Source organism: Hoplias malabaricus, chromosome 2 (assembly GCF_029633855.1).
Source record: "Hoplias malabaricus isolate fHopMal1 chromosome 2, fHopMal1.hap1, whole genome shotgun sequence".
NCBI classification, from domain to species: Eukaryota; Metazoa; Chordata; class Actinopteri; order Characiformes; family Erythrinidae; genus Hoplias; species Hoplias malabaricus.
This window is the reverse complement of record NC_089801.1, coordinates 26,115,870-26,143,865: the sequence shown is the minus strand read 5'-3', so window position 1 is coordinate 26,143,865 and position 27,996 is coordinate 26,115,870. Positions and strand designations below refer to the sequence as shown.

The 27,996-nt window shown below is 37.3% G+C and overlaps 1 protein-coding gene across 1 annotated transcript; it reads right to left on the bottom strand.

Annotated features, from left to right (window-relative positions):
• Positions 1–272: 272 nt before the first annotated feature.
• tlcd3a (TLC domain containing 3A) lies at positions 273–26,172 on the bottom strand. Its single transcript, XM_066657418.1, has 5 exons — positions 25,615–26,172; positions 12,439–12,525; positions 10,674–10,893; positions 5,371–5,466; positions 273–4,129 (listed from the first exon to the last, which is right to left on the bottom strand). The coding sequence occupies exons 1-5, from the start codon at positions 25,734–25,736 to the stop codon at positions 3,818–3,820; spliced, it is 837 nt and encodes a 278-aa protein (XP_066513515.1). The 5' UTR covers positions 25,737–26,172; the 3' UTR covers positions 273–3,817.
• Positions 26,173–27,996: the final 1,824 nt, after the last annotated feature.

The window sequence follows — 27,996 nt, the reverse complement described above, 5'->3', positions numbered from 1 at the left end:
TAATAAAAACCCCCAGAAACCCGGTTAATGCCAGTTAACAGCTCTCAAATAAACCTGAAGCTTTTGGAGTAAGCTTTTTTCTGGATCAGGGCTTTTTTTTTTTTTTTTTTTTTTAATATGAAAAAACTGAGCTGCGGATGGGTGGATGTTTGTTTCTCAAATCAGAACAGTTAGTTAGCACTAAAACAGCTACATATGAAGTACAATGGTAATTGTGCAAATAATAAATTTTCCCCAACTATATATATATATATATTTTTTTTTTAATCAGGCACAGGAAGTGCACTTGAAACTGTAGAAGCAGTGACCTAGAATGTGATTCATATACAAACTAAGTTATAGTACTACAGGACAAATGCTGTTGTAATTTGTTTGTTATTATTGAGTAAAGTGCCTGACAAGTATTTTTATACAAATCCTAGTGTTGCAATATCAGAAAGAAATGGCAGAAAGCCAGCCAGCAAAAACACAAATGAACAGCACAAATCAATAGCAAAATATTTAATCACGTTATCCTGGCTGTTTTCAATCTCAGGTTTTGTGTATTTTTAATGGATTTAAACTCACAGTTTCATAATTTCGTATCTAAAATAAATCTCTATAGACAGCATTTAACATCTTTATCAAACCCTGAGCAGAGAGGAAGTCTTTTTCAGACTAGACTCATAAGACTCATATTTCGGTTAAATATATCTCAATATAATAAGATGATTTTCTGGATATGTTTACATGTCTGCAGTAAGCTCACTGAAGCTGATATTTGAGTAGCAATGTCCAAAAAAGACAAAGATTTAACTATGGTGTATAAACCTCAGTCACTGTGGGACACCCTTTCCTCTTCAAGAATCAAAAATCAAAAGTGGGATAAGCACCAAAAGCCATCCATTAGAGACTGATATATGACTGCAGGAGTGATATTCTCATCCCCACTCTTACCCCTATAAGTATTACTTTACGTCTGAGTATAACGAGTGGGAAAATTGTAATGAGGTCCAATGCCCTGTGAGACAGAGACATTGACAGGTAGAAACCAAACAGGGGCTTAGGCTGGACTCTTAAACGGAGTGAATCTGACCAATTATTAGGAAGTTACTGAGCATGCAAATATGTTGTACTTCACTTTTATGGTCTAGCTAATGTAATCCTGAAGGGAGAAACAAAGCTTTAGTTGTAGTGTAAAAGGTGTTGTGTTGTGTTGGCTGTTGATATATTCACTAAACCATTTATGCCAGAAGCATTCAGTATTCAATCCAGAGGAAAAAGCAATTTCTAGATTCACACTTAACTCCTGTTTTTACAAACAACACCTAGGCGACAACTAGATTGAGCTTAGCTTAGAAATGTGTTGGATCTAAGATGCAAGTCATTTTTCTAGAGAATTCAGAATTTTTAAATATGTGCTACAGAAAGTACTTCAACAGAATGTAGATGTTATTGAAATAATAGAGCATATTCATGTATTTGCATTCACCAAAAATATGTTCTAAACAACAAATGTGCAGAATGCTAATGCCCTTTGAAGGATGTCTCCAAGTTACGACGCTATTATTAAAGCTGATTTGCACAAAATTATTTGTACAGAAAACTGGTTAGCAGCTGCTTCCTCACTATTTGTGCACCACGAGGTATTATTTCTCTTAGCGCTGGCTTTCAAAGCAGTTTGTTTTTAAGTAAAAAAAAATACTTATAGCCTTAGTCTTTTGGAAAACCAAGCCTAAATAAATATCCATGCTCCGCTTGTAAATGTGCTGTTGAGAATTAAACGCTGCATGCTTCAACAAACGTTACAGAATGTTGACAATATGGTTTTCAAATGCTATTCAAAATGCAGACATTTAAAGTACTTTTACCCAAATATTATATCGTCACTGCCCAGTGAATAAAATGTTTCTCCAAAATAGCAACTTTACAGAAGGGAAAAAAACACTTCTTTATTTTCAATGGAAGTCAATGTAAAAAGATTTTATTGCAAGTCATTTTGAAGCAGTTGTAAAGTAAAATGTGGAGAAAAATGGAGATACATGTTTTTCATTGGACAGCAAACAATACGTATATACAGTACACAGGGAAGAGGCGCTGTGTTACTATCAGATGTAAATGTTTTGTAGTAAAACAATTTGACTGACTTTGGTCATATTTGGGCACTATAATTCCTCAATATATTTTTTCTGAAATGTTTTGTAAAGCTAGTTTAACCTTGCAACTATTGCTATGAAAGAATACATTAGTGGGTGGAGCATGAACATTTCTAATGTAATCTACCTTCAGTTCAGAGATTAAACTACCTCATGACATCACAACATTTTCTGGCTCACGCAGTAAATTTCTGAACTAATTGTCATCTAAACAAATGATTTCAAGAAAGGAACTAGAAGCAGTTGATTACAGCCACGTGGTCTTTCTTTTTTTCTTGATGGAAAAATAAACTCAAGTTAAAAGCACAGTGCAATATAGCGTTTCAGTCTGACAGCACTATTACACTAACTACGCTTAATCCCTGCCTTTCATGTTATTACAGTGGTTTTGCTTTATCTGTTGCCCAGAGATGCCCCCAGGAGTTAAGTGACCTGAAAAAAATATATGCCAAGTTCTGCATGCCCCCTTTTCTTTTATACAAGAAGCCTACCCCCACTATGTAACAGTCATATAAGTGTTAGTCACCATGGCAACAGAGCAAAAGCTCTGAAATCACTGGAGTGATATTCCACAACGAATGATTTCTCAGTGAATGTGAACATTAAGGTCAAAGCGCTAACTGTCATACGGAAAATGTGTTATAGCTGTTGATATCGGTCTAAAGAAGCCATTTAACTAAGAAATCTTGATTTGCAAATATCCTCCAAGTTGTGGGCTCTTGTAGTCCGTAATGTAAACATGCGGCCCGATATTCTACTGCCCAATTGCCGACTCAAGAAGTGCTACATTTTTAGGAAGCCCTTCAAAATATGGGGCAGCAGGTATGATGCAGCAGTTTAAGACTGACTACAGCGATAAGCTGCAAAGACGAAAACAGTACACGGTTAGGTGAGGATATGCTTACTGTTGGAACTGCTGAGGCTTTAAGAATGTAACTGGAGTGTTATGGCCAAGCAGTGCTGAATGAAGATGGGGACAGGAAATGTAATATATTGCAAAGAAAGGAGTGATCTGAGATCATTTTCCCCATGGAAATCAGTGCTGGTGCAAAAGGATTAGTAAAAGTTGAAATTAAATTCACTCATAAACCTAAACTCTAGCATCCACACGCAATTCAATAATACGTAAACAGACCCCTTAAGAATATCTGAGGAGAGTGGAATATGACCTAATGACTTCAAAAACAAAGGAAGGTTTAAAAAAAAGAAGAGGGAAAAAAAACCAAAAAAAAAAACCAGAATGCAGTTCTATTAACATCACTCCAAACTGTGAACAATCTTCCAGCCTTCAGTATGTAACAGCAATGAGAGGGCACATGCCTTTTGACCTATATCGCTTATTCGGGTAGACTCTGATTTCACTATCACTGCTGCATTTTAGCCCCTTGCATCCACATAGCTGTCTTTCAAAGGCAGATAAAATGGGCAGAGCTTCAGATCACACCCACTGTTGGGCATAAAGGAGCTGCGCATAGGGTGAGAGGTCGACCTGTGTGCCTGCTCAGATAAATTGAAAGAGAGCAGCACTGTAACAGTAACTGTAATACATGTATGAGCAGACTAGAGAAAAATACCAGTAGTTCTTTCATAGTATAAGTGATAGTGGAAGCGGTTGCAGTACTAGATGAGTGATTTGTGTTGACATGGGTTGTTTTCTCCTAGCCTTGCAAGCTCTGCTTGCTCTACTCTGCTTTGTAGAGTGGCTCTGTTGAAGACAAGGGTGACTCCTGGCCCTTGGCACTGCGCTGACGCTTGTAAAGCCTATAGCCCTTTCGGCAGAGCAGAATAAACCAATAGACTTGAGGCGCAAGGATGCAGAGGCTTCCCAGATTGGTTGAGAGTGGGATGTGGAAGGGCACGCTGTAGACAGGGATGCCGTAGTGAGTGCCGTACACCCAGTACATGTAGGGGAAAAGCACAATGCGACACAGGAAGAAGCTGAGCAGCACCATGCCTCCATTCACCTTGTGTAGCCAGCCGTCCTGCATGCTCAGCTAGAGAGGGAAAGAGAGAAATGTCTTAAAATGCATGCTTATTATTCAATGTTTGCTAACTACTAATATGTAAATATTCAATTGTTTGGGGTAGTGTAGGGTAGTATAGATTATTTTCATGCTGCTGCTTTTGATGAGAAAAGGCTGGTATTCACTTCTCAACCCAGGTAACCACACCATATTAAACCTATATATTTATATATAACCCTAGAGTAGCCTATATCTCTGACATGAATAAAACCGTAAGCTGCTCTAGCTTAGAGTGTCTGCCAAATAGTCATTTATGTAATGTAAGTGTAATTATGAATTTGAAAAACTGACTAAAAGTGTAAAGTCAAAATATGTTATGTCCCAACTGTGCACTACACACTAATACTATAAAGTATATACTCATTTTAATATTGTGGGTTTGGCAGTTTATTTCACACAATAATAATATGCTGTTCCGTTTCTTACTAGTAGAAAGGCATTGTGTGCTCTCTCTATTACACACACAAAAAGTTGTCAGATACAGTTACACTGCTGTTTTTAACATTTTTCCAGTCTACTTTATGGAAAGGGGGATTTGGGAATTGCAGAGGGATGGACAGCAAAGATATATTTTTAACAGTAGGTTTGCATCAGAATTGGGAGTAATTTAGCATTGTTGCCAACTTCTTTAGTTTCAATTAGCTAAGATAGTATATCACTTCTTTAAAAAAAAGTGCCCTACATTTTTTGTCAATGATCTGTAAAACTTGTCCTGTCTTTCAAGTGTAGCTATGACTTAAGTGAGAAGAGACAGAGATGAATAAATACTTTATTACAATATTCAGTAGAAGTTAGCACTGGCCAAACCGCTGAGAAGAGCCACAAGAGGTAAATATAGACGTTAATGTGTCAAATGCTAAAGGAAAAACATGGATTAAAACATTGAGAAAACAGGAGTGGAAGGAAGAGGAAAAGAGGGATCACAAGGAATGAGACAAAAACAAGCCAAGTGTGAAAAGAAAGTGCTGGATTGCACACAACCCAACTACATTGTTAGTTGTCAGGAAAAAAAAAAAACACTTTCACACGTGCAGAAAGAGCATCCTGGGATGCAGTCCTTGTGTGTGTGTGTGTGTGTGTGTGTGTGTGTGTGTTCGTTCCACTGCAACTGCTGTAAGAACAGTAATCCATTAATGACTGAGATTTCCACAAAGGTCAGCAAATCTGTAAGCTGTTAAGCAAGTCATTATGGATATGTGTTTGTGTGTTACCTGAATGAGGATTTTGCCCAAGGAGACAAAAGGTGTGCTGAACTCTGTGAGGAAGAGACAACCAATGAAGTAATCCCCCTGATCCTTCCTAAAAAACTGAAAAACACAGGGAAAAACACCTCATAAGAAAACAATGCCTAAAAACAGAAGAATTTGTTGTTACAATTATTCTGGATAAATTAATTTGAACAAGCTAAAAGCTTAACATTTTCTCACAAATAATTATACTTTTTTTTGGCAAATGCAGTGGATTTTCTGACAGGAAATAAAAAAACAAAACAAAAAACCCTGAGCTCTGTAATTGTAATGAGTTCCACTCCAGGGGCTATATACAAACCACAGGGATATAATTCTAGACATTATTTACCCATTGAATATGATTTCAAACTGAACAGCCAAAATCAGATTTCAAGCCACTCTTACAGCAGTCTGTGGACATCCCTGTCATTTCCCATGGAAACAAATACAGGTTAAAGTGGATTTACTGTCATTTCACCAGTACACAGTGAAACAAATCAACATTCCTCTAGGAACTAGATCCTATATAAAACAACTCACACAAGACTACATAAGAAGCATGAGTGCAAACGTGCAATCATGCAAGACAGGTCCAATAAGGATGGGAGACAATGTAGTCTGACCAGTCACATTTCCCATCACATGGGAGGTGATGTAGGTGAAATGAAGTGCGTTATACTATAATGATATTGTTGGAGGGGAACAGAAATGTAAAATATGGAACACAGTGGCTCAGTTTTGACAGTTATTTAGTTAGCTATTTAGTTAAAATAAGTAAATTTAAAATGAATAAATGAAGAAATTCAGTCCAGTCTCTAACTGAAGAGTCTGATAACTTGGGGGAGAAGCTGTTGAATTGCCTGGATGTGAGGGTCCAAATGATATCGTTTTCAATACAGTAGGAGTGTGAAGTATGTCCGTTTGTGAGGTGTGAGATTGTTCTTAATGCTGTTGCTTTATGGATTCAATGATCTTCTCAGCTGTTTTCACTATCCCCTGCAAGGACTTGCGATTCTAAATGGTGCAATTCCCCAGGCAGTGATGCGGCTGCTCAGGATGCTTTTGAAGGTTTACATCTGAGGTGTTTAGCAGATGGAACAAAAACATTTTTTGTTTTCTAAAAATAATTGGAAATTAAAAATATTTGAAATTTGTAAATTCGGGTTCTTTTCACTCATTAATGAGAAAACATAAAATTTGTGGAAGTTGGCATGAACTGTTTTGAATTAAATATAAATGAGAACAGTTGGCTTCAAATTCATTAAATGACAATAATTGGTGATAAAGCTAATTGTACTGAAGTTTACACACACAGTTTACTGGTCTTTGTCTGTCAGTCTAAAATCTCTCCACATGAGAAATTTTAGACTGACAACACAAAACAGCCCAGGAACATTCCCTTCCAATTCTGTTAAAGGTCTGTTTGTTTTAAGCTATTTCAGCATTCTATAGTGAAAGTTATTTTTCTTTATATAAAGTAAAATGTGATGTGAACACATTTGCATATTTTAGTTGCCATGAGCAGCTTACATTATCCTGGTATTATTACTACTACTAGTAATATTATTATTATTATTATTATTATTATTATTATATAGACATTATAATATAATTTAACAATTTGATTTCAATTATCATTGAAAATTTAAAATACTCATTGTCTTATTTTGAGTATCTCTAGCAGCCATGCTGTGTCTGATCCTCTCATACCAACACAACCTAACGCATCACCACCACAACAGCTCATGTGCAGCTGCTGCAGAGTGTAACATTTTATCTCATGATTTTCTTTGGAAATTAGTCAAGAGGTGCATACGCAATTGTTTGCCTTTTTCCAAAATACCTGAAATTACCTTAAATTAGCCAAATTAACAATGTTTGTAAACACAGCAGCTTTTTTTTGGGTTCAAATTCTTGTCAATTTTAAACAGGTTACTGGAGAAAAGTGCCACCAATACTGATTTAAAAATTAAAGTCGATACTAGGACACAGTTTTCAAGAGGGTTTAACTTGTACTTGGTATCCCTGCATATTTGCACCATTTATCTTTCTTGATAATTAATTATTTTAAGTACCAACCCATGATTTTTGAAGGCCTTTCTATTTTTGTTCTTTTCTCTCCACATTTGCCATGTGGAAACAGTGCCGTTTGTTGGATTTTAAATTGATGTGGAAACAGGCTTCCTATACTGGTTAGATTCATAATTTTTATGGATTTAGTTACATTTTATAAGTTTATCAGCATGAGGAACATCAAGATATCTGCATAAATTTCCAAATTTACAGCTGTTTTTCATTAAACATATGTAGACAAACAGTTTGAATGTTTCCTTTGTTCTAAATGACCAATAAATGTTACAACAGATTAAGACAGAACTCATCTGTGAATAGACAGTTCATGCACTTGTCTGCCAGTAGCAAAGAAGGGATGATGAATAAAATAGGAGCTGGAGCCGTCACTGGAACACATAGTGGCCACCCACAATGAAACCTTATAACACCAGACTGCATAGTCCAAACACCACCCTATACAGCGCAAACACCAATCAGCCATAACATTAAAATTACCCCCTTGTCCATTTTATTATGTGCACTTAACTTACAGATGAACATTAGTTTTACATCTACAGACTTTAGTAAATCTGTTGCTGCATAATTTGCAATCCCTATTTCATCCTGTTCTTCAGGCCAGGAACCCCACACAGCAGGTATTATTCATGTGGAGGGCCAGCCTCAGCCTACATTGTTAATCTACTTTATAAATGTAAAATTATCTGTAGCTGTATAGTTTGTGTTAGAGACCCACTAGTTTTTCATCAGTGGTTACAGGACTTTGTCCACAGGACCCTAATTGATGGATATTTTTTGTGGGTGGACTATTCTCTCTACAGATATTCAAAAAGCTCCTGCAGGACTAGTGTGTCTGATTCACCTGTACATGTGCCACACATACTAACAAACCACCACTACATCAGTATAAATGTAAAGATGACAATGGCACACCATCCAAAAATCATCTGCTCCTTAGTGGTCCTTTGGAGGTTCTGACCATTAAAGAGCAGGGTTAAAGGGGCTAACAAAATATGCAGAGCAACAAACTATAGGCTGTAATTATATAACTACAAAGTACATACAAATTGTAAGTAGGGCTAACAAAATTAAAATCAGTTTATAAACACAAACCCCTTTTTGCAGAAATGTTGGGGCATTTTGTAAAACATAATTAAAACAACGAATCTGATTTGGTTTATTGTCTTGAAATTCTTTTCTTTAAACTGACAAAAAAAAAAAAAAGACAAATGTATTGACCAGCTTGATTGTGTTTGGTTAATATAAACAAATTCTATATTTCATGCATGCAGCACACTCAAAAGGGTGGGACGGGGGGAAAATAAAAGCTAAAATTAAAAAAATTAAATGACAGCAAAATGAATCACAATAAACACGTCATTGATAATGACAAGAAAAATGTTCGACAGAGTATTCAATAGTTTCTTTTAAATACATCATATTCTAACCAGCAAGAAAGCACATAATGACTATGCAATGTCTGGCTGTATGAAATGGCTCTGCTTGTGTTTAGACACAGTTTGTATAATATCCAAGCTACTTGTTCTTACCAATCACAAAACAGCAGCTCAGAAAATTATGCTATGGCCGTTTAAAGAGGTACAAATTGTACCTTGGATTGGTGGCCAACAAAAGGCGGCGAGAAATGGACAGAGAAACAAGGAACAAAAAAAACTTTATTTATTATGATATTCTGGTTCCTCTCAAGGTTTCTTCCTCCAGCTTTGAGGGAGTTTGTCCTTCCCGCTGTTACTGTGAACTCTTTCGGAGTTGTTTGTCTCTCCTCTGCCTGTGTATCATTGGTTTATAACCTTGATGCTTGGGGGGATTGTTTATGGAACAATTGAGGGTGATATGAGTTTCTATAATATGTGTTTGCTCCCACTGACGGTGAGAGAGAGTAACCAAGTTGCGACCAAGAAACATCTCTGTAAACTTTTCCATCTCTACTTTAAAATTAAACATCTTTACTCTCTTCACATGTGTGTGACTCTGTCTAATTCATTCTCGACAACCTCAACCATCACCTCAATCCAACACTTTGGCTTGTTCATCTGGGGTTTATGTGAAATATCAGGACAAAATTCCAGAAAACACACTAATTTCTCATGACTTTTGGTGACATGTCAGTAAAAAGTGGAAATTTTTATATCAAATATGTTTTCATCCCAAAAACTAAGAGTAACAGCATTTAACCTTATGACTAATGAAAGTCCTAACAAGAATAGATGTGTAGATCTATGTGTGTGTGTGACAGAGAGAGAGTGTGTGTGTGTGTGTGTGTGTGTGTGTGAGAGAGGGAATTACAGCAGCAGCTGCATGTGAATAATGGAAGCGAAGGTAAAGTGATCTCATATCACTACTGACAACACAGCTTTCCCCAAAACAAAAGACCAGGTTTCCTCCACACCACTCTGCTCTCTAAAGCAATATTAGATTCCTGACTTTGAGTGCATGAGAGAGAGAGAAAACAAGTTGTCCATCACAACAACATCTAGCTTTAACCCATGGTCCCAAACCAGCCAGACATAGTCTCACCAGTGATTCCTGAGTCTACTTCCTTCCAGTTGAGATGCCCAAACCACCTCAACTAGCTTATTTCGAAAGAAAGGAGCACTGGCTTTATTCTGACCACCCCATGAATTAGAGCTCCTCACCTGATCATGGAGTGTGTGCCCAAAACCTGCCAGGGAAAACACATTTTGGCTGCTTGTATCCATAATCACATTTTTCAAGTCATTACCCAGCGCTCATAATCCTAGCTGAGGGTGGGGATGTAGATCAACCGGTGAATTGAGAGAGTTGCTTTATTGTTCAGCTCCCTATTCACCACTACAGTCTCGTTTTTACAAACACATTACTGCAGCTGCTGAGCATAACCTATGGTAGATCATATAATCCCTTCACGTACAGTCATGAACTGGCTACACAATAAGAAACACAAACAGCATTTTACAGGAATACAGTGGTCTTTTCAAACTCATACTTGTTCTTAGCATAATTTGAAGCTGTGCATAAGGTAGATGCACTTCCCCTGTCAATAAAAATCTGTGCCCCGCTATTTGTCCTGATACTTACTGCATTAAAGCAAATACCGACCAACAATGCTACAAAAATAAACAGCTTGAGTTAAAAAAAATGTTTCTGTTAATTCAAACTGTCATTTTCTTTTCCCTCATTACATTTATTCTCCTGTCTACTCATGCTTCTCTCACCAGTGTAATAGGCAGCAGGATGGTGAGGAGTGCAATGTGATGAAGGACCAGCAGGAACTCTTTCCTCACAAATGAGTTGAAAGTCCTTAGAGAGTGGCCTTTGTAGTCCTCATGGCCTTTGACCCAGAAACGGGAGTAGTGGCTGAGGTACATTGCAAAGATGTCATATGACATGTAGGGAACTCCGTACCAGATGACAAAAGAAGTGGCCAGCCAGTGCCTAAAATGAGAAATACATACAACAGTCAGATTTATTCAGATAAATAAATAAACTGTCCTTTATATTCTGTGAAATATTATGATCAATATTTTAATACAGTTTACAGAATCCTTTAAAACTACACAATGGGAAAACACAAAACTAATAAATTTTATAAGAAAAATGTGTGTAAATGTGTTGCTATGCATAGATACTTTAAATAAATAAAAATCATTAAAAGCCACTTCGCCTCTGAAACTGGCATTATATAATATCGTATATTCATTATAGATTTGAGACAGTAAAGCTATCTTCGTCTGGGGATTTCAGAACTTTAAAACAATGTATTCCCTAACTTTTATTAGTTATTTTTATAAGGCCTGATTATTTGAACTATAAAATAATAATTAATGAGTTAACTATACAAATAAATTTAAAACACAGGATTTAACAGGAGGCTTATGCAACAGAAATAATGCTCTTGGTCATGAGAAGAGTACACCCTTATAAAAGCCGACTGCACAGGTTAATTATGCAGACAGATCCCTGCGTGAGAGCACACACACACACACACACAGGTCTAGTCCGGTATTTCTGTATGCCTGTCTGCTACTCAAATAAACATTCATGCACACACACACACACATGTGGTAAGTGACAAACTCTTTAATGACTGACTAGGTGAAGTTACAGTTGGCTGCACTGGACTTTAGTTGGAAAAAGGGTATTCAAGTTAAATAACTATCGTAAGTACAATACTTGATTATTTGCTAGTGATACACATGTCTGAGTATGCACATAAAGAAGGACACACACACACACACAAAATCGCTTCTGTTCACGCACCCGATTAAGCCCTCAAGTGGATTACCGGGGCAGCTGGGAGCTTTCGCTTGCCTGCTGGATTACTCTCTATTACACCACACATAAGCACACGTGCACACAAAATGCCCCCTCTAGGCCAGACAGGTGGCAAGTAACACTGAGGATGTGCCTCTTTGGTTTCAAAAGGTGATGCATATAACTGATTGGTAACAGCTGTGAGACTCTGGCTTTTTTGTATATAACCAACTCTCAACACACACACACACCTTCCTTTGTGTAGTACGCTGTGTTTCAAGAGTCTTCAAAACAGAGTCTGGAAGATTGCTATATCTGCTTGTGAGAATAACGCACCTCATATGGCAAAACAAGTACCTCGTTCATAAAAGAACGGTGAAATCAGAAGTTAACGGCACAAACGAAGGATGTTTTCTCAAATGAGATCAGTATGAAATCAGCATTACTCTAATATTTGCAGTACTCGTGTCAAAAGTGGCAAAACTAAAGAACTGACCAACATTTGGACTTGAGGGGAAAAAACATGAATCTACAGAATGGATATGGATTAATGGATTTTCTGATGAATTACTGATAATACAATTTAGAGTAACATTCATTGGATACGTGTTAAGGTTTTGATATCTGAATTCGGTTTTGTTGCTTCAACACAAGCAGATTACTGGACCCTCCAGCACGACTGAAGTTGGCGTGCATGGAGGTGGAGTGTGGTATTGGATGACTTACCTGTCTATTATCACATTGCCTCTGCAAGAGGACACCACAATGATTCCGACTGTAGTGGCCATAATGGCATGAATAGAGGAGACCAGCCTGAAAGAAAGAGAAAAAGAACATTTAAACACATGGCTCTTTAAAGCAGATGTGTGTGTTTTTTTTTTAATTTATTATTTTTTTTTTTATTTATTTTTTTTTTAACAGTGCACGTTCTGCATTACCAAGTAGAAGTTTGAAAGGGATGAAGGTGCATTGCCTTAGGTCTGCATACATTTTTTAATGTTAGGACAGAAGATACAATTATGCAATAAAACGTGCTAACTGTGGACATCTTTTTGTCTTTTGATTTTGAAAACCATTTAAAAAAAATAGCTTTTACCTGTTAAATGTGAGATTCTTGGACATAATGCAAAATTACTAGGAATTAAATTGCAATAAATCAACAGATGTTAAGAACATTACTGGTCTGATAGAAATATTATTAGGTTAACATTAGCAGGAAATTCTAGAATGGATATCAACAAATGAATCTGATCCAATTCTATAGCAAATATATCATTATTTACCAGACTTTACACAGTGTAATGACTAAATGTACCCTGGGAGCCGGGGATGGCTGCCCGCCGCACTGGGTGAGTGTGCATAGCCCCAAGTGTGTGTGTGTGTGTGTGTGTGTGTGTGTGTGTGTGTGTGTGTTCACTGCCACAGATGGGTTAAATGTGGAAGACACATTTCATATGTACATTTTCATGTACGTATCTGCAAATTATCACATTATTTATTATATTAAAGTTAGTTGTGGGGTTGTTCTATTTAATTTTCTATTTAGTACGGTTGAGTAGTTTTGGCATGATATTATCAAGTGAAGGAGAAAAAAAATTACATGGATATCAGCGGATACTCAATGTTTCATAGTTGGTATCAGAAAAAAAGGGAGCATCAAGCCATCTTGAATCATCACTACCTAAAAGTTTAGCCTAACCTAGCATTGCTGGATCGGCACTGGCCAAGATTGAAATTCACCAATTAACTGTGCTGTTCTCTGGCCACCTATGTTGTGATTTCATGAGTTGAAAAAATATGGGGTCAACTCTTATTGCTCATATAAATAGCTTTGTTAATATCACATTTTCTCAGGTGCCTAAAATGTCTGCAGTGCACTGTATGACAGGAAATTCAATACTATGGAAAGAAGTCTGAATTTTCAAATCCAGGTTGTCAGTGCACATTTCTGCACTCTGGATAAACCCAGTGGGCTATTGAAGAGTGTTTAAGTAAAATCCAAATAACTGCTGTAGCTCTTAAATGTTACTAAAATACAAGTTTTCCATTAAGAATTCTAAGTGAGATATTTGTTAGAGAGTGACTCAAGAAAAACTGATGCTGGTTGTGTGAAGTTGACTCAGCACAGTGGAACAGTAGAGGAACTCAGTGGAACTGAGTGTTAATCAGAAGTCTCACTGACGTCTAGGTTAATGGGGTTAACGTTAAAGTCAACCAGGAAACTAAGTCATGTCCCTTCTTGAAGTTCCAAGGGAAACACAGTCAGTGTGTGTGTGTGTGTGTGTGTGTGTGTCTCTTTTGACCACCAGCAGCCCTACACAAAGCTCTGCATTTATTATTGCCACATAAATTGTGAATAATTCTTGAAAAGAACAGCAACAGAGAGAAAAAGAGTCATGGAGCTGCAAGTAACAACCCCTATTTTTTTGTAAAATGCCATCAAAAGTATTTGATTTGTCAATTCTCTTTATTGATCAACTTGAAATTACCATTTATTTATTTTTTAATCATATAAATACACTTAAAATTTGATGCCTGCAACAAGCTTAAAGAGGTTTGAATGGGGTGATATAAGTGTAAAAATTTATAGGATATTCAAATAACACTCTTTTGAAACTTTACACTATACACGCACGCACGCACACACACACAATGCTATAGAGTCATGTGCCATACAGTGTTCTGCAGAACATTGACCAGACAGTACCACAGTCACATTATAATTGTAGACTAACTCTACCTTAGTGTAAGAAACCTTCACTTACTCAGTAACTTATAAACTGTGCACACTGCTTTAAACCATACTATGGATTAAAACACATTATGTATACATTTGTAACGTGGAACTCCATAATATTATATAACTATGACTATAAAATTGTATGTCAAGCAGTGCATAACAATTATGCATACAATTTTGTCAGCTGTCCGCCTGCGTTGGGGCTGTTTATGGCCACTTCCGTTGGCATTAAAATACAGATTTTATTTCCCATTGAAAAAGTATGTAATGTGAACAGCACCAAACCCTATGCTGCATTCCATATTAGTAAATTAATCACAAAACTGTTCCATTATAAAACTGTCAGTGTGAATTAGGTTAGATGTCGGCATAAGGCCTCCTGACTGGTTATCAAAACCTCAGTGGCTGAGGCTTCTGAAAGGGGTGACATTTGTCCGCCCTGACAATGCCAGCCACATAACCTGGGCCTGCCAGCTTACGCTTGAGTTAGCCACCGGATAAGCGTCCCCTTCCTCAAACACACACACACACACACCACAATAACCATCAGTCCATGGAAACTTGCAGACTGAACACTGTCACAAGACCCAGATTTCCACAATCCATTCTTTGTGTTCTCGTTCTCTCTTACTCTCATAGCTAGTTCGGAGTGGAGGGGTGAGAAAGGGAGGAAAGGAAAAGTTGTGTGAAAAGTTGCTTACATGTTTGTGTATTTAATTTGCTGTCTTTCGATTTATTTTCAAAAAATGTTTATATATTTTTATTATTTATTTTTTTCCACTTTTTTGTATTAATTTTTGACGTTTATTAATTTGTTTCTAACTATTTATTTTTTTGCATTCATTTATTTCCTGATTTGTTTTTTCCAGTTTTTCTTTGCTCTTATATGATAATAAGGGAGCTGTCCATCAATGATGTCACAGAGTCTAAACATTTAGTTAACTGCTGCCTGACGCCATAGATCACCTGTACATGTCTTGCTCCATCAGCGGTATAGTAATGACTGCCTTGATATACCCATAGCACAACTCGAGGGAACACCAGTATTGACCGTGTGTGGGAGAGACAGCAGTTATTCTGCTCCCAGAAATGGAACTGCGGGAGACATGTCTCTCCATGCAGCCCCTCTGCTCCAAGGATGGAGCTGCGGGAGACACTGGTCTCCCTACGTGGTTCTTCTGTTTCCAGAGATGGAGCAGCACTGTCAGTCTGCCCAGCAGCTCAAACACATCAGAATGAACTGTGAATGTGCAAAAAGTGCTGCCAAAGACATGTTTGCTTCCTTTTACATTGAGGTTACCCCTTTTTTCTGAACTACTGAACTGAGATCACATAATTAATTAAGGCATTCAGCTTTATGCAAACAGTAAACATGTTTATGAATATATGACACAGGACTGAAAATGCGACAGGACTGAAATGGTGTGGCAGCACACTTAACAATCGGATACATTCATTGCTCCATTTCATTGAGGCGAGCAGCTGCTTCTCTGAGCAGATACGACACCAACCTTGGCTCCGACATTTGTGCTCTCTGACACTTTTATTAGAATCAACTGCTCGGTTCTGGACTTGAGCATGAACGTGAAAAACATGCCTCCTTCATTAGCATACATTGAGGTGGAAATAGAAATAAATAAATGAAAAAAATTATAACTAAATAAGTAAATCAAACAAAAGTTAAAAATGTAAACAGAGAATAAAATATATAAAAATGTATATAGAAATTAATAAAAAGAGTAAATAATACAGAAAAGCACAAAATAAATATATATATATATAAATTATATTGTATATTATTATATTATAATTTGTATATGTGCATAAATATACAAATTATAAATCCATTTTTTTTATTTTTGGTTTTATATTTCATATCCTTTATTTATTTTTTATCTGGTTTTACATTCCTCTTTTTTCTTTAATTCCACTATTATTAATTATTTAATTTAAATTTTGGCAGGTTTGTTTCACCATAACAGTGTAGCAATGCATCGCTGTAATGCAAAACTGGGCTATGACAGGATGCAGATTTAACATGCCATTAATTATGCCAAATAATACCATTATATTGTTTGAACAACAAATATGGCATACAGTGAAAATCCAAAAATATCTCCACCAGCTTCAAAGCCCATGTAACATGAGCATAAACTTGACTATAGTCTTCATTGTTTTTACAAACTTACATTATCAATTTAACTCAACATTGACAAGAATTCTGTTTCTTCATTTCTCTTTCAGTACGACTGAAAGTTGGAAGAAGCTGACCTCACAGATCTTGACGGCCTCTCTCTGGCTAATGGAGTGGAGCACACACACACACACAGGAAAATAACACAACCACTTTAGCTTGAATGATTTAGAAGACTCCCAAAATATCCCCTCATACACAGACAGTCCAGAAAGCACATTTCTGTCAATGCCCAGACAATAATCCTTCTCTCCACATCACTTTTATAATAACGTGCAGCTAATTATTAAATATTCATGATGTGTCATGATTTGCACATAGGGACAACCTTGCCCTTTGTGAGTCATGTGACTCTCTGCACACTTTTATTATACAAAATTGTTTCGCAATATTCTAACAAATACACACTGTAGTGTAAAAAACGCATAATTCCTCAACAGTAAATGGCCTGTTTTGCCCAATTCTGTCTCCCATTTGCCTGCATGTGTGTCACACAACAGATTATGCATGTGATTCCTGTTGTTTCTCTTGTTATATAACTATTAATCTTGAATTTTCCATTGCAGCAAACAGAACATCACCTAAAGCACCAATTGTATTTCATTTAACAAAGTAAAGACTTAATGGAGCTTAATGTGTGATATTGACAGCAAGCGTTTAATGTGGGTACTGCAGCCCAAATTCAAAACAGTTGGGAGAGTTGTCTGCCCCTCAACTCATCCAAATCTTTCTTTGCAGATTTGGCACTAAATAAGCTCCATAATTCCTGGTTATTGCCTCCTGAATAAAAGCAGGAAAGTACAGCCTTCCTCTGAACCCTGCTAATGCACAGACATCTTCAGAGGAGGGGGGAAAAAACAAGGAGTACTGCATACAGCATTAATATTAAACATACATTCAAGAACAATAATCATTAAGGTTGGATTTTAGACCACTTATAGGATCTGTTACAGGACTGACTGATATATAATTTGTTAACCATATTCACAATACTGTTCTTTGCAATGCTGATACTACCTTGTGCATTCAATATACCCAACCAACCAGCAAGTGCATCCTGACCAATTACAGTGCCAGGAGGGTTTTTCTTTGGGTGATTTGATGAATCTAGATATTCAAGTAATTCAACAGAACCACTTTTAACCATAAATTAGTTTCCACTAAGAAAGTCATGTTTAACATGTTTCAAAATTATTTAGAAAATAATAATAATAATAATAATAATAATAATATTTATACAACAACATTTTTATATTTTATAAACAGAGACCAGAACAAATGAAGAATAATAGTGTTATATGAGTGTACAGTGGTATATTATGGCAATAATACATGATTGTATGAGGAGCTGAATTAATAAACAACCCTCTGAAGCAGATGAAGAATGAACAATTCTATTTTGTTTATTTGAAAAATAGTGGCTATATTCTACATATCTGACATATGGATGCAGTCATCATCTCAGAAGCAGTGAAGATACCTTAAAGAACACCAGACCACACTGTGCTGCTGTTGGTTATTTCCAGTCAAAGGACACTGAAAGACTGATATTAGTCTTCACAGCTTTCCCAAAGATAAAACAGGAGATAAATTTGGGAAGCAGTGTGTGTGCGAACACAGCTACCAAATGACCTGCGGCTTTGCTCTCGTCACTTTATTCCTGATGCATTTGAATCATTCATTAGACCACAACTGCTAAAACGTAATGCAGTGCCCACAGATTTCCCACATATAAAGAAGTCCAAAAGCCCCAGACTATGGATGAAACAGCACGAACAATCACATGAGGAAACAAACTGCCTTGATATTACTACTGCAACATTTATGGTTAAAAGAGATATAAAGTTAGAGGAGGAGTGGCTGATAATATAGGACTGTTGAAAATTCTGAAGGCGTATGATGCCTTAAATTTACCTAAAGTTCAGCTGTACTCTGATATTGTGGAAAACCGTTGCAGAGCTACCTTAAGAGTGCTGCTAGTAGCCTGGGAGTAAAGTGCTGTTGTTTTTTCATTTGTGGTCTGAGGATTAAGCTCTTGAAGAGCCAAACCTTTTTGTAGAGTACCACTACAAGGTGTAAATATAAGAAATGGCAAAAGTTTGCACAAGGGGGCATTTGCGTATATGCTCATTTTGTATTTATATGCCTGTTAAATTTCAGTTATTTATCCTAATTATTATTATTTTCTTCTGTGACCCTTTTTTTAAAAACCCTGTTGTAGATGATTTTAGAAATGCTGCATTCTAGCTGAAACTGAAACAGATGCACTGTAGTCAAGTGTCAAGTTTACCAAGGTTAAAGAGTAAGGGATCAGTTTTACCACAAACATTTGATGTCCTACCCAATATAAACTTCAACATTAACTTAAATGTAGCAGGATTTTATAAAAAAGCAAATAAATAATCTATTTTTACAATATGTCTTAATTTATGGTATATGAACCAGTACAGAATGGTACCACTGAGCCAGATATTAGAAAGTCATGAGATTAGACTTATGATAGTGTGGCTGTGGTGAGGCTGAGAATAGAAGCAAGTGGAATACAAGCAAATCAGAATGAGAGGAGAGTAAGAGGTTGATAAGAAAAGAGAGAAGAGCTGTCTCAATGATATAATGGGAGTGAAAGCCTGAGTGAAAGGTCTCAAACTGGGAGCAACAACACTTTCAAAGAATTTGGAGACAAAATGCAGGTTAGAATTAGGTGTAAACATTTCTATAAGTGAACAGTCAAGACCTGGTTTCTTGAGAATTTGGAGGAGGGGTATAAAAGCCTCTGCATTCATAGGAGGGGGAGCGGAACCAGATGTAAAGGAAAGATTGTTGTGGTAGGTGAGGCAATATCAGAGAGACAGTGCTCTAAGCATGAGGTGGGGGCAGGGTCAAGTTGTCATGACCAAGCTAGCAACTACTTCAGTCAAAGGATGAAGAAGTTTTCTAATAGTGGAAAAACGTTGCTTGGGATTGTGACCTGAATTGTTAATTATATTTGAGATACAGGAAGAAGCAGCTGCATTTAATATAGCTTTATATTTAACCATATGATCTGAGAAAGAAGGGAATGCATGTGTAATAGAGTTTTATATATATATATATATATATATATACACACAAACACTCTTGCCTCTGTTTTCAGAGCATAAAGCTCAGGGAGATGAGTGGACAGAAGACTTGGTCTTCAGAGGAGCTAAAGTATCAAGGATAGCAGAAAGAGACTGACTGTAAAGTTAGATGGTATGAAGATGCAAGAACATTAACTTTAGACAGAGAATGATTTTAGATGGGCAGAGAAGGACATAGGTTCAACATCAGAGACGTTACAGAAGGAGAGTGAAGTATTGGAACCAAATTTAGAGTAAGAGAGAGAGATATAATACATTTGTGGTCTAAAATACCGATACTTAGCCTTGACACAGCATTTACTATATAACAAATAGTGCTGATTAGATCCAGAACATGTCCCTGATCATTGGTAGGAATATAAACATCTTGCATTAAACCAAAACAAATTAGCAATGACAAAGGAATTTTTAAAAAATGTAAAAATAAGGAGAATACTGAGTAAAAGTGAATGTTAAAATTACTAAGCACTTGCAGGGATGTAGGCATAGAATTAGTGATATTTAGCATGTCACGCAACCAAAATTCAGAGGATGAACGTTTTTGTATGCAACACAAGTAAAATTATTGTGGAAATGAAGCTAGAAAACATTAACGCCATATATTCAATTCAGAAAACCTTGTGTAATTTAAATAGGCTGACTCTCACACCTTCACAAAAGATGACAGCCAGGCCACCATCCTTACCAGTTAACCAAGGAGATATTTAAAACTGGGTGAAGCAGCTGCATTTAGATGCATAAACTCCCCTAGCACTGGCCAGGTTTCAGTTAAAAACAGTAAATCCAGATGTTTCAGTCCGATAAGGTCACTGAGCAGCATGGCTTTATCAGTAAGTGAACAGCAGTTAACTAGTGCTAAGTTAAGCAAGCAGGGTGAGGCCAATGTTGGTGAACCAGAAGACTGTAGCAGGGCATCAGCTCATGGAAGGAGTGATCCCAATGGAGAGGAAGTAGTTGTAGGTAGAGGATTCGAGGCTACAACAAGAGTTAAATACAGAATTTAGCTCAAGTGAAAAACATTAAAGGTGAAATCATGCTTTATGGTCATTGTACAAGAGTACAACAAAACATGACCTCTTCATTTAACCCATACATGGCAATGAGTGCATACACACCAGCACGCACAGCGGGCAGCCAACCCCCAGTTGCTTAAGGCATTGAACCAGCAAATTTCCGGCCGAAAGCCTGGGGCACATATTTACCATCAAGTCTCAGACACCAACGCAAAGCTAGTTCTATTTTAGACAGACACCACAACCCAAAACCAATGATTTAGTCGGTCAGCATGCGAACGCAGCAGATCAGATGTCTAAAAGCAAGCACCTGAATGAAGAGCTGTACAACAAACGGTGAACAATCCTCTGATAACAGAGTATACAATCCGCAGGCAGCATCAGTAAAATAGGTCGTAAACCACTGGGAGTGACAAAGAGACCAGACATTCAGTTAAACAAGATAGGTCCAGCCAAAGTGCAGAGGACGTAAAGTTCTTAGGTAGCACTGTTAAAGGAGCAGTCAGTAATCAACTTTGCATACAACAAATGCATAAAGAAATTTCCCCTGCCTCATTCTGCAATAGGAAAATGGGTCTCTTGATAAAAAGCTACTGTATTAATTACATTTATAGATTTCAAATAAAAAATGACTTTATGGCAAAGTGGAATTTTAAGAGAAGGCTTATTTTCAATAAACCTACAGAACTAAGCGGAAAGACATTTAATTTAAAAAACTGTTAGGGAGAATGAGCAACCAGTAAGTAAAGAAAACAGAATCAGAAAGAATTAAGCTTTCAAAATTAGTCTTAGGCCAATAGGAGGCTTAAATTAGATATTTGAATCCTGGTGTTCACCATGTGCCTTCAGGGGCCAAAGAAATGCACATAACTTAGCAACCCTGGTAAAATTTGTGCGCTATGTTGTCAAGATTAGTCACAAAATTTGGACAAATCCATGCAGGAAATTCAGCCAAAGTGTAACATGTAAAATGTACAGTTGGAAAAGGAGTTCCTTATTTGCACAGTCACTAGAGAGAATACACTAAACTAGGGTAAGCAAAAACATTTTTTTTTGTTTGTTTTTAACATAAACCGAAAAGGAGGTTTCACTTTATGAAGGAGGGGGCGCCAGTCCTTCACAGTGCGACACACACACTCAGACATTTATACACACACACACACTCACACCTAAGGACACTTTTGAGTCACCAAACCACCTGCCAACATGTGTTTTTGGACCATTGGAGGAAGCACCCAGAGGAAACCCACGCAGACACGGGGAGAACACACTAAACTCCTCACAGACAGTCACCTGAAATGGGACTTGAACCCACAACCTCCAGGTCCCTGGAGCTGTGTGACTGCGACACTACCTGCTGCACCACCATGCCAGCTTGTATAAATTCTATTAGTATTTTAGAGATTGTTTTGTAAATAAATGAATATACACATTTGTGGAATATACCCGGAGAATTTAGTTTGGTATTTTTTATATATAATTGAAATCATTTCTATATTTCTAAATCTGTACAGCTGGATCACCTGCTTCACATCAATGCATCGGTGCTTTTTATATCCTTAATATCTGTGCAATCCCAGCAGCCACTGGCATTTTGTATTTTCATCAACTGAACCAGAACTGCAGCCAATTAGAGAAAGTGAAGTTTTTCAGTAGAAAAAGTGCATGGGATGTGTGTCAGATTAAAAATCACAAAGTGAAACAAATGCAAAGCTTGCAAGTTTGTGGACGACTGAGCAAGGCTGAAATGAAACTTATAACACTTTCCAAACCAAAGCACTACCAGCTGAGCCGTGGTTAAAAGTGGGGATGTTATGGAAGTCAGAATTCAACTGCCTATCAAGAAACAGTATTAGCACAGCCTTTCACAAGGTGAGTGGTAATTGGTTTAACAATAGCCACAGAGCTCACCCCTGCAAGGTTACAAATCCAAGCCAAGTACATGAAAAGAGAAAGCACAAGGAAGGGGCAAGGTACTGCACTCACAGTAACAATACAAAATTTTGCTTACAATATTTTTGTAATGTAAGACGAGCAGAACATTTGTGCACTACTACACATTTGATCCATTTTAATGTATATGTATCCCTTTATTAGAAAAATTTAATCCAGACTTAAAATCTACACCATAAAGTGCAGAGTAAAGCAATGAAAATGTAAAATGTTAAAGCCATTATAGAGATAACAATAAATTATAATTTTAGCATATTGTGGATATCATTTGTACTTGAACAAAACAACTGCATGTTTCATAACATTATAAATATAATCACTATAATTAGTCCTGTTTATCTGGGTTAGGTCATGTGCAGTCTCTGAAATGTTAAATAACATCAGTGTTCACTTGTTTTATTTTTTTAGATTTGAAGTAAATTTAAAAGGGTCATTCGGCTGATTTTCCAAGGTGTCTGCATAAATCTACGCCATAGATTCTTCTCATTTTTGTTGATAGAAACAAGACATCTGAAGTGCTATAAGCGCTCTGACAAGTTGAAGCATGAAACTTTTGCATATTTTCTGTTTTTATGTAATGAGGACGTTTATGCAATGTGCTTTAAGGCAAAAGAGTCTGTGTTCAAACAGTTTTTTTTTTTAACATTATCAACATTTCAAATGAAAACCAAAACAAAAAGCATAGGTTACTCATAATTTGTGTAGTCAATAGTATGGCTGTATTTCAGTTCTAGACATCACAGCCCCTGGTATTTCAGTACTCCTGAATAAGTAGATCTTTCAAATGAGAGCAAAGTCCTTTAAAATGGTTTTATGAAATGGTTTGTTGTACATAAACTACAGCAAGTACTATAAAAAGGATAACGACGCACATATTGATGCATGATATATTTACCATATTGTATAACACATTGACAGTGTGCCTGTTAATTAAGCCAGAATTGTCCACCATGTTGTCAAATTGAATAGCAGAGTCTGAGCAGCAGAGACAGTAACAGACACTTCCTCATTTGGGTAGCCCCCTTTCTTACAGAGCTTTAAGTTTCAGACTGCCATGTTAGCAGAGCTGGAGCAGAGCAGATGCTAAACAACTACAATTTCTCATTATTTTCATATACGTCTAACAGGGCCACAGTAATTTCAGCCCCATTTAAGATCGAATGTAATGTCCTGCAGGGGGCGAGAATCATTTGAGCCATTAAAGGTGGAATAAGTCTACCTGGGCCACAGTCCTTTCTGCTTTATTTAAGGTAGAATGAAAAGTTCTGTAGATGCCAGAATGTGGCTGCATTTAAGGTGGAACTGAATATTCTGCAGTCAACAGAACAATTCTGCTGCCAATGCCAGAAATTCACTGCTGACCCATTTAATCTGGAATGGAAAGCTGCCAAACACCAGTCATTACTGCAACTTTTAAGGTGGAAAGGAGGGTTCTAAAAAGTACTGTGTCTGAAGCCTATATGCCCATGAGCATGGTATTATCATGGAATAGCAATTTCTAACACAGAGCTTGTTTAATGAAACTAAAAGCAGAACATGACATGGCTGTCAATGTCTCAATTTAATAGCTATAACGAAAGATAAATAACATTACAATTAACTAACTAGGTGCCTGACTCCACTACAACTAACTTCCCTTTCTGAACAGAAACGTCTAGAAAAAGGGGGCGGGGTCCTGCAAGTGGTCTCAGACTAGGGCTGTCAAACAATTAATTTCTGAGTGTAACCCCAACTTCTCATGATATAACAGAATAATATTTAAAAACTGATCCTCGAGGAGAAAAAAATGCGCCAATGACAGCACAAGGACAAATGACTGTTGGAATTAAACATTGATAATGGAAAGACAGGATAAAAATGAGATTGAAATTGGGCTGCTTTACAACAGAAAAATGTTTTTTTTTTTTTTTTGGGGGGGGGGGGGGGGGTTGTAGGCGGAGCTACAGATCATACTGCCATCATTCAGCACAGGCGAGGGACCTGTAATGGCTTCATTTTTTAGAGACGTTGTGCTGTCCATGTTTTCTAGTCACTGGACCACACTTACATAAGGACGCTGGTTCGGAAGTTGACTATCATCGATGGGTGAACGTTTGGTTTACGCCTCACAGTCATTCGACCACATTCAACCAATCAGACACCAGCATGTTCAGTGGTCGCTGAATGGGAGAGGGGCGTGTAACGTACTGAGATATTTTAAATGTCTGCAAGATAACATTTTTATGTAAGCACATTTACCTAGCAAACAAGCAGAACCCCAATTCAAACGACTGACAAAACTATGGTGCATTCAATTGAGTACGGGAGCTCTACATGGGGCGTCAGTTATGTACTATTAAGGCCAAAAAATAACCACTACTATTTCATGTTTGGGCATCGCATTGTTTCTCAATGGGTATTTAGTGCATTTGAAAGTGGGGGAGTTTAAGCGAGAGATTATCACCTGAATGGATAACATGAGCATCACGAGACATCGGGGGGGAAAAATCGATTAGATGTGTCACTGCGATTTAACATTTTATTTCGTGAGTAGCGTATTGGGGACGCATTTTCAGTCCAGATAAACGTTCACAGACTGAATAAACTAACGTTATTATGAAACCACGAAGGGGTATTTAGCGTTCCCATTCCACCTTAAATGGATGTAACTAGAACTCTATTTAAGGTGGAACGGGGAAATATCGAATGAGAAGCTAACTTCGCCTTAGCGGTTTGACCATGAACAGTTCAGATGGGGAAACAATAAAAGGTTATTTGTATTATCTATATCTCTTTAAAGATTCTGAATCTGTTCTCACATCGTCGGTTATACCATGACGGAGTTTGCGGATACAACTCAATAAAGATCCTCTCGAAAAGAACTTTAAAACTGTTCACACTCACCTCTCACTGACCAGCACAACGTCCGCCTCGGTCCAGCTTTTAAAAGCGCGCGGCAGGACCTTCCGAAAAGCGAGAAATAAACCGGGAAACAGCACGACACCGGAGACCAGCAAGCGCCACATCTTAGGCTTCGAGAGGCAGAGTCCCGTTAGACAGCCTTGTGATTCACCTAACGTTAGCTAGCGTCGGTTTATCTGTGGTTATCTTGCCTGAGCTTGCCGTTTCACCACAGCAGAGCGCATTAGAGCCTCCAAGCTCTCACCTATTTTACCTTAGAATCACGCCACTCTTAGCAAAAAACAATCGGTTGGATCGATTAGTTTGTCTTTAAATAATATCGGATTGAAGCCTCGGCCGGCTACCCATCCTATCTCTTAACTGATATAACCGCGGCCCGGCAGAGTACAGCTGGTTTAAACGCCGGCTGCAACATGAGACTTGTTTTCCACGCCGGCGCAAGCGATGAATAGTACACTGAAAACAGCGAGCGTAAGCTGCTGTGGGCTCCTCTAAAGAGTTGTATCGAATTGAATGGAAACTGTTCTAACTCGACAGCACCATCTATGACCCAAAAAGTAGAATACAGGGCCCTCCACAAATATAGGGAAAACAGCTTGGACTCTGTTTTTACGCTATATACCTTGGCTCATTTTCATCCGTACAGAGACCACCTCTTTTAGGCCTTACCGAATTTTGGGCCTTTGGACCAGACCTTGGGCCGAGGCACCTTACACAGGCTATTTTGTTATGAAAAATCTGAAGGCCTGGGAAAGTACCCTCAGTCAGTTCTCTGCACTCTTCAAACATACATTTTAGGAAACAAATAGCAATCTGCACAAATGTTCTAAATTTGTGTGCACAATTTCTGTTTCACAATTTAAAAAACATTCTCTTGTTGTCTTTATATAATATGCTCCTATTATTTTATTTGTGGTCACAATTTTACTTAATTTGTTCCCAAAATGTTCAAGTCAGTTAAATAAAATGATGAGAAGCAGGTGGTGTTGCAGTCGCACAGTTCCAGGGTCCTGAAGTTGTGGGTTCAATCCTGCTCAAGGTGACTGTCTTTGAGGAGTTTGGTGTGATCTCTCTGTGTCTGTGTGGGTTTCCTCCCACGTTCCAAAAACACACGTTGGTAGGTGGATTAGTGACTCAAAAGTGTCCCTAGGTGTTAGTGAATGTGTGAGTGTGTGTCGCCCTGCGAGACCGGCACTCCCTCCTCAGTGTGTTCGTGCCTTGTGCCCAGTGATTTCAGGAAAGCTCCAGAACCACTGTGACCCTGGACTGGTTAAGCGGTTACAGACAATGAATGAATTGTACATTTCAGACCATGTTTAAAATGATCATTTTCAATCATATTTTATTTGTAAATGATCTATCTATCTATCTATCTATATTCATGTTGCCATTTTGAAGCAATATGTATAGTCAATTACATTCATTCATTCATTCATTATCTGTAACCGCTAATCATTGGGCGCAAGGCGGGAATACACCCTGGAGGGGGCGCCAGTCCTTCACAGGGCATAGTCAATTACAGTAGAATACAAACACTTATAAAGAAAATAAGTCCTAACTAATTACATATTATAAACTTAATGTGAACACTAGTTAAAAGCTGTTAAGGATTGGTGAGCTTTAAATGACGGAAATTTAATTAATGTGTTAATAAATAACTTTTTGGTGGCAATAAGGGGTTTCTGAGTTTGAGCTCTGTGTTATAATGAATGTTGTAAACATCCTCATCTTCATGCATGACTGTTGATAATCACATTAATCTGCCTACTTTCTGTAATAACAACAAAAAAAAAAAAAAAAAAAAGATTATAGTCAAACTACGCAAGCCTGCGTACATGTGGTTTTTATTATGTGGGTGTGTTTTACAGAAAATAAGAAGGGCAGCTAATAAATGCAGAAATGAAAAAAGGAGCACAAAGATTTGTTCATAATATATAACACAGGCATTAGTGTTTTTCTTTTTAATTTCATTTAAAGATAAATACTAGACGATATACCACCAAAAAAACAAAGAAGACCAAGAACTTTTTGTTGATTTTAAGAATTACAATTACTTATTTTTGTAATGTAACTGGTTAAAGTAATGTATGTGAAGTTTAATGTGGCTGTGAGCAGCTATATGAAGTTTTATAAACACCCTAACGCCACAAAATGTCTCCCCACTACAAAGACACACACTCACGTTACATAAGACAAATTCAGCAGTCCTCCTCACTCTGTGAGATATAATGTGTGTAAATGTTGCAGAGTTCCAAGCCGTCATGCTGAGCTTGTGAACAGCAGAGAAACGTAACTAATGTAGAGCCAAACACAACCACAGAAACACACACAAACTGAGCGTGTTCCTGTCTTATTTCCTATTAT

Excerpts from the sequence above, each read along its gene's own strand:
- tlcd3a (XM_066657418.1), bottom strand. The coding sequence starts at position 25,736 with ATGTGGCGCTTGCTGGTCTCCGGTGTCGTGCTGTTTCCCGGTTTATTT. Across the intron at positions 5,467-10,673 it reads TCCTGCTGCCTATTACACTG|TTTTTTAGGAAGGATCAGGG; the intron begins GTGAGAGAAGCA and ends TGTGTTTTTCAG. Across the intron at positions 4,130-5,370 it reads TGGGCAAAATCCTCATTCAG|CTGAGCATGCAGGACGGCTG; the intron begins GTAACACACAAA and ends TTCCCTCTCTAG.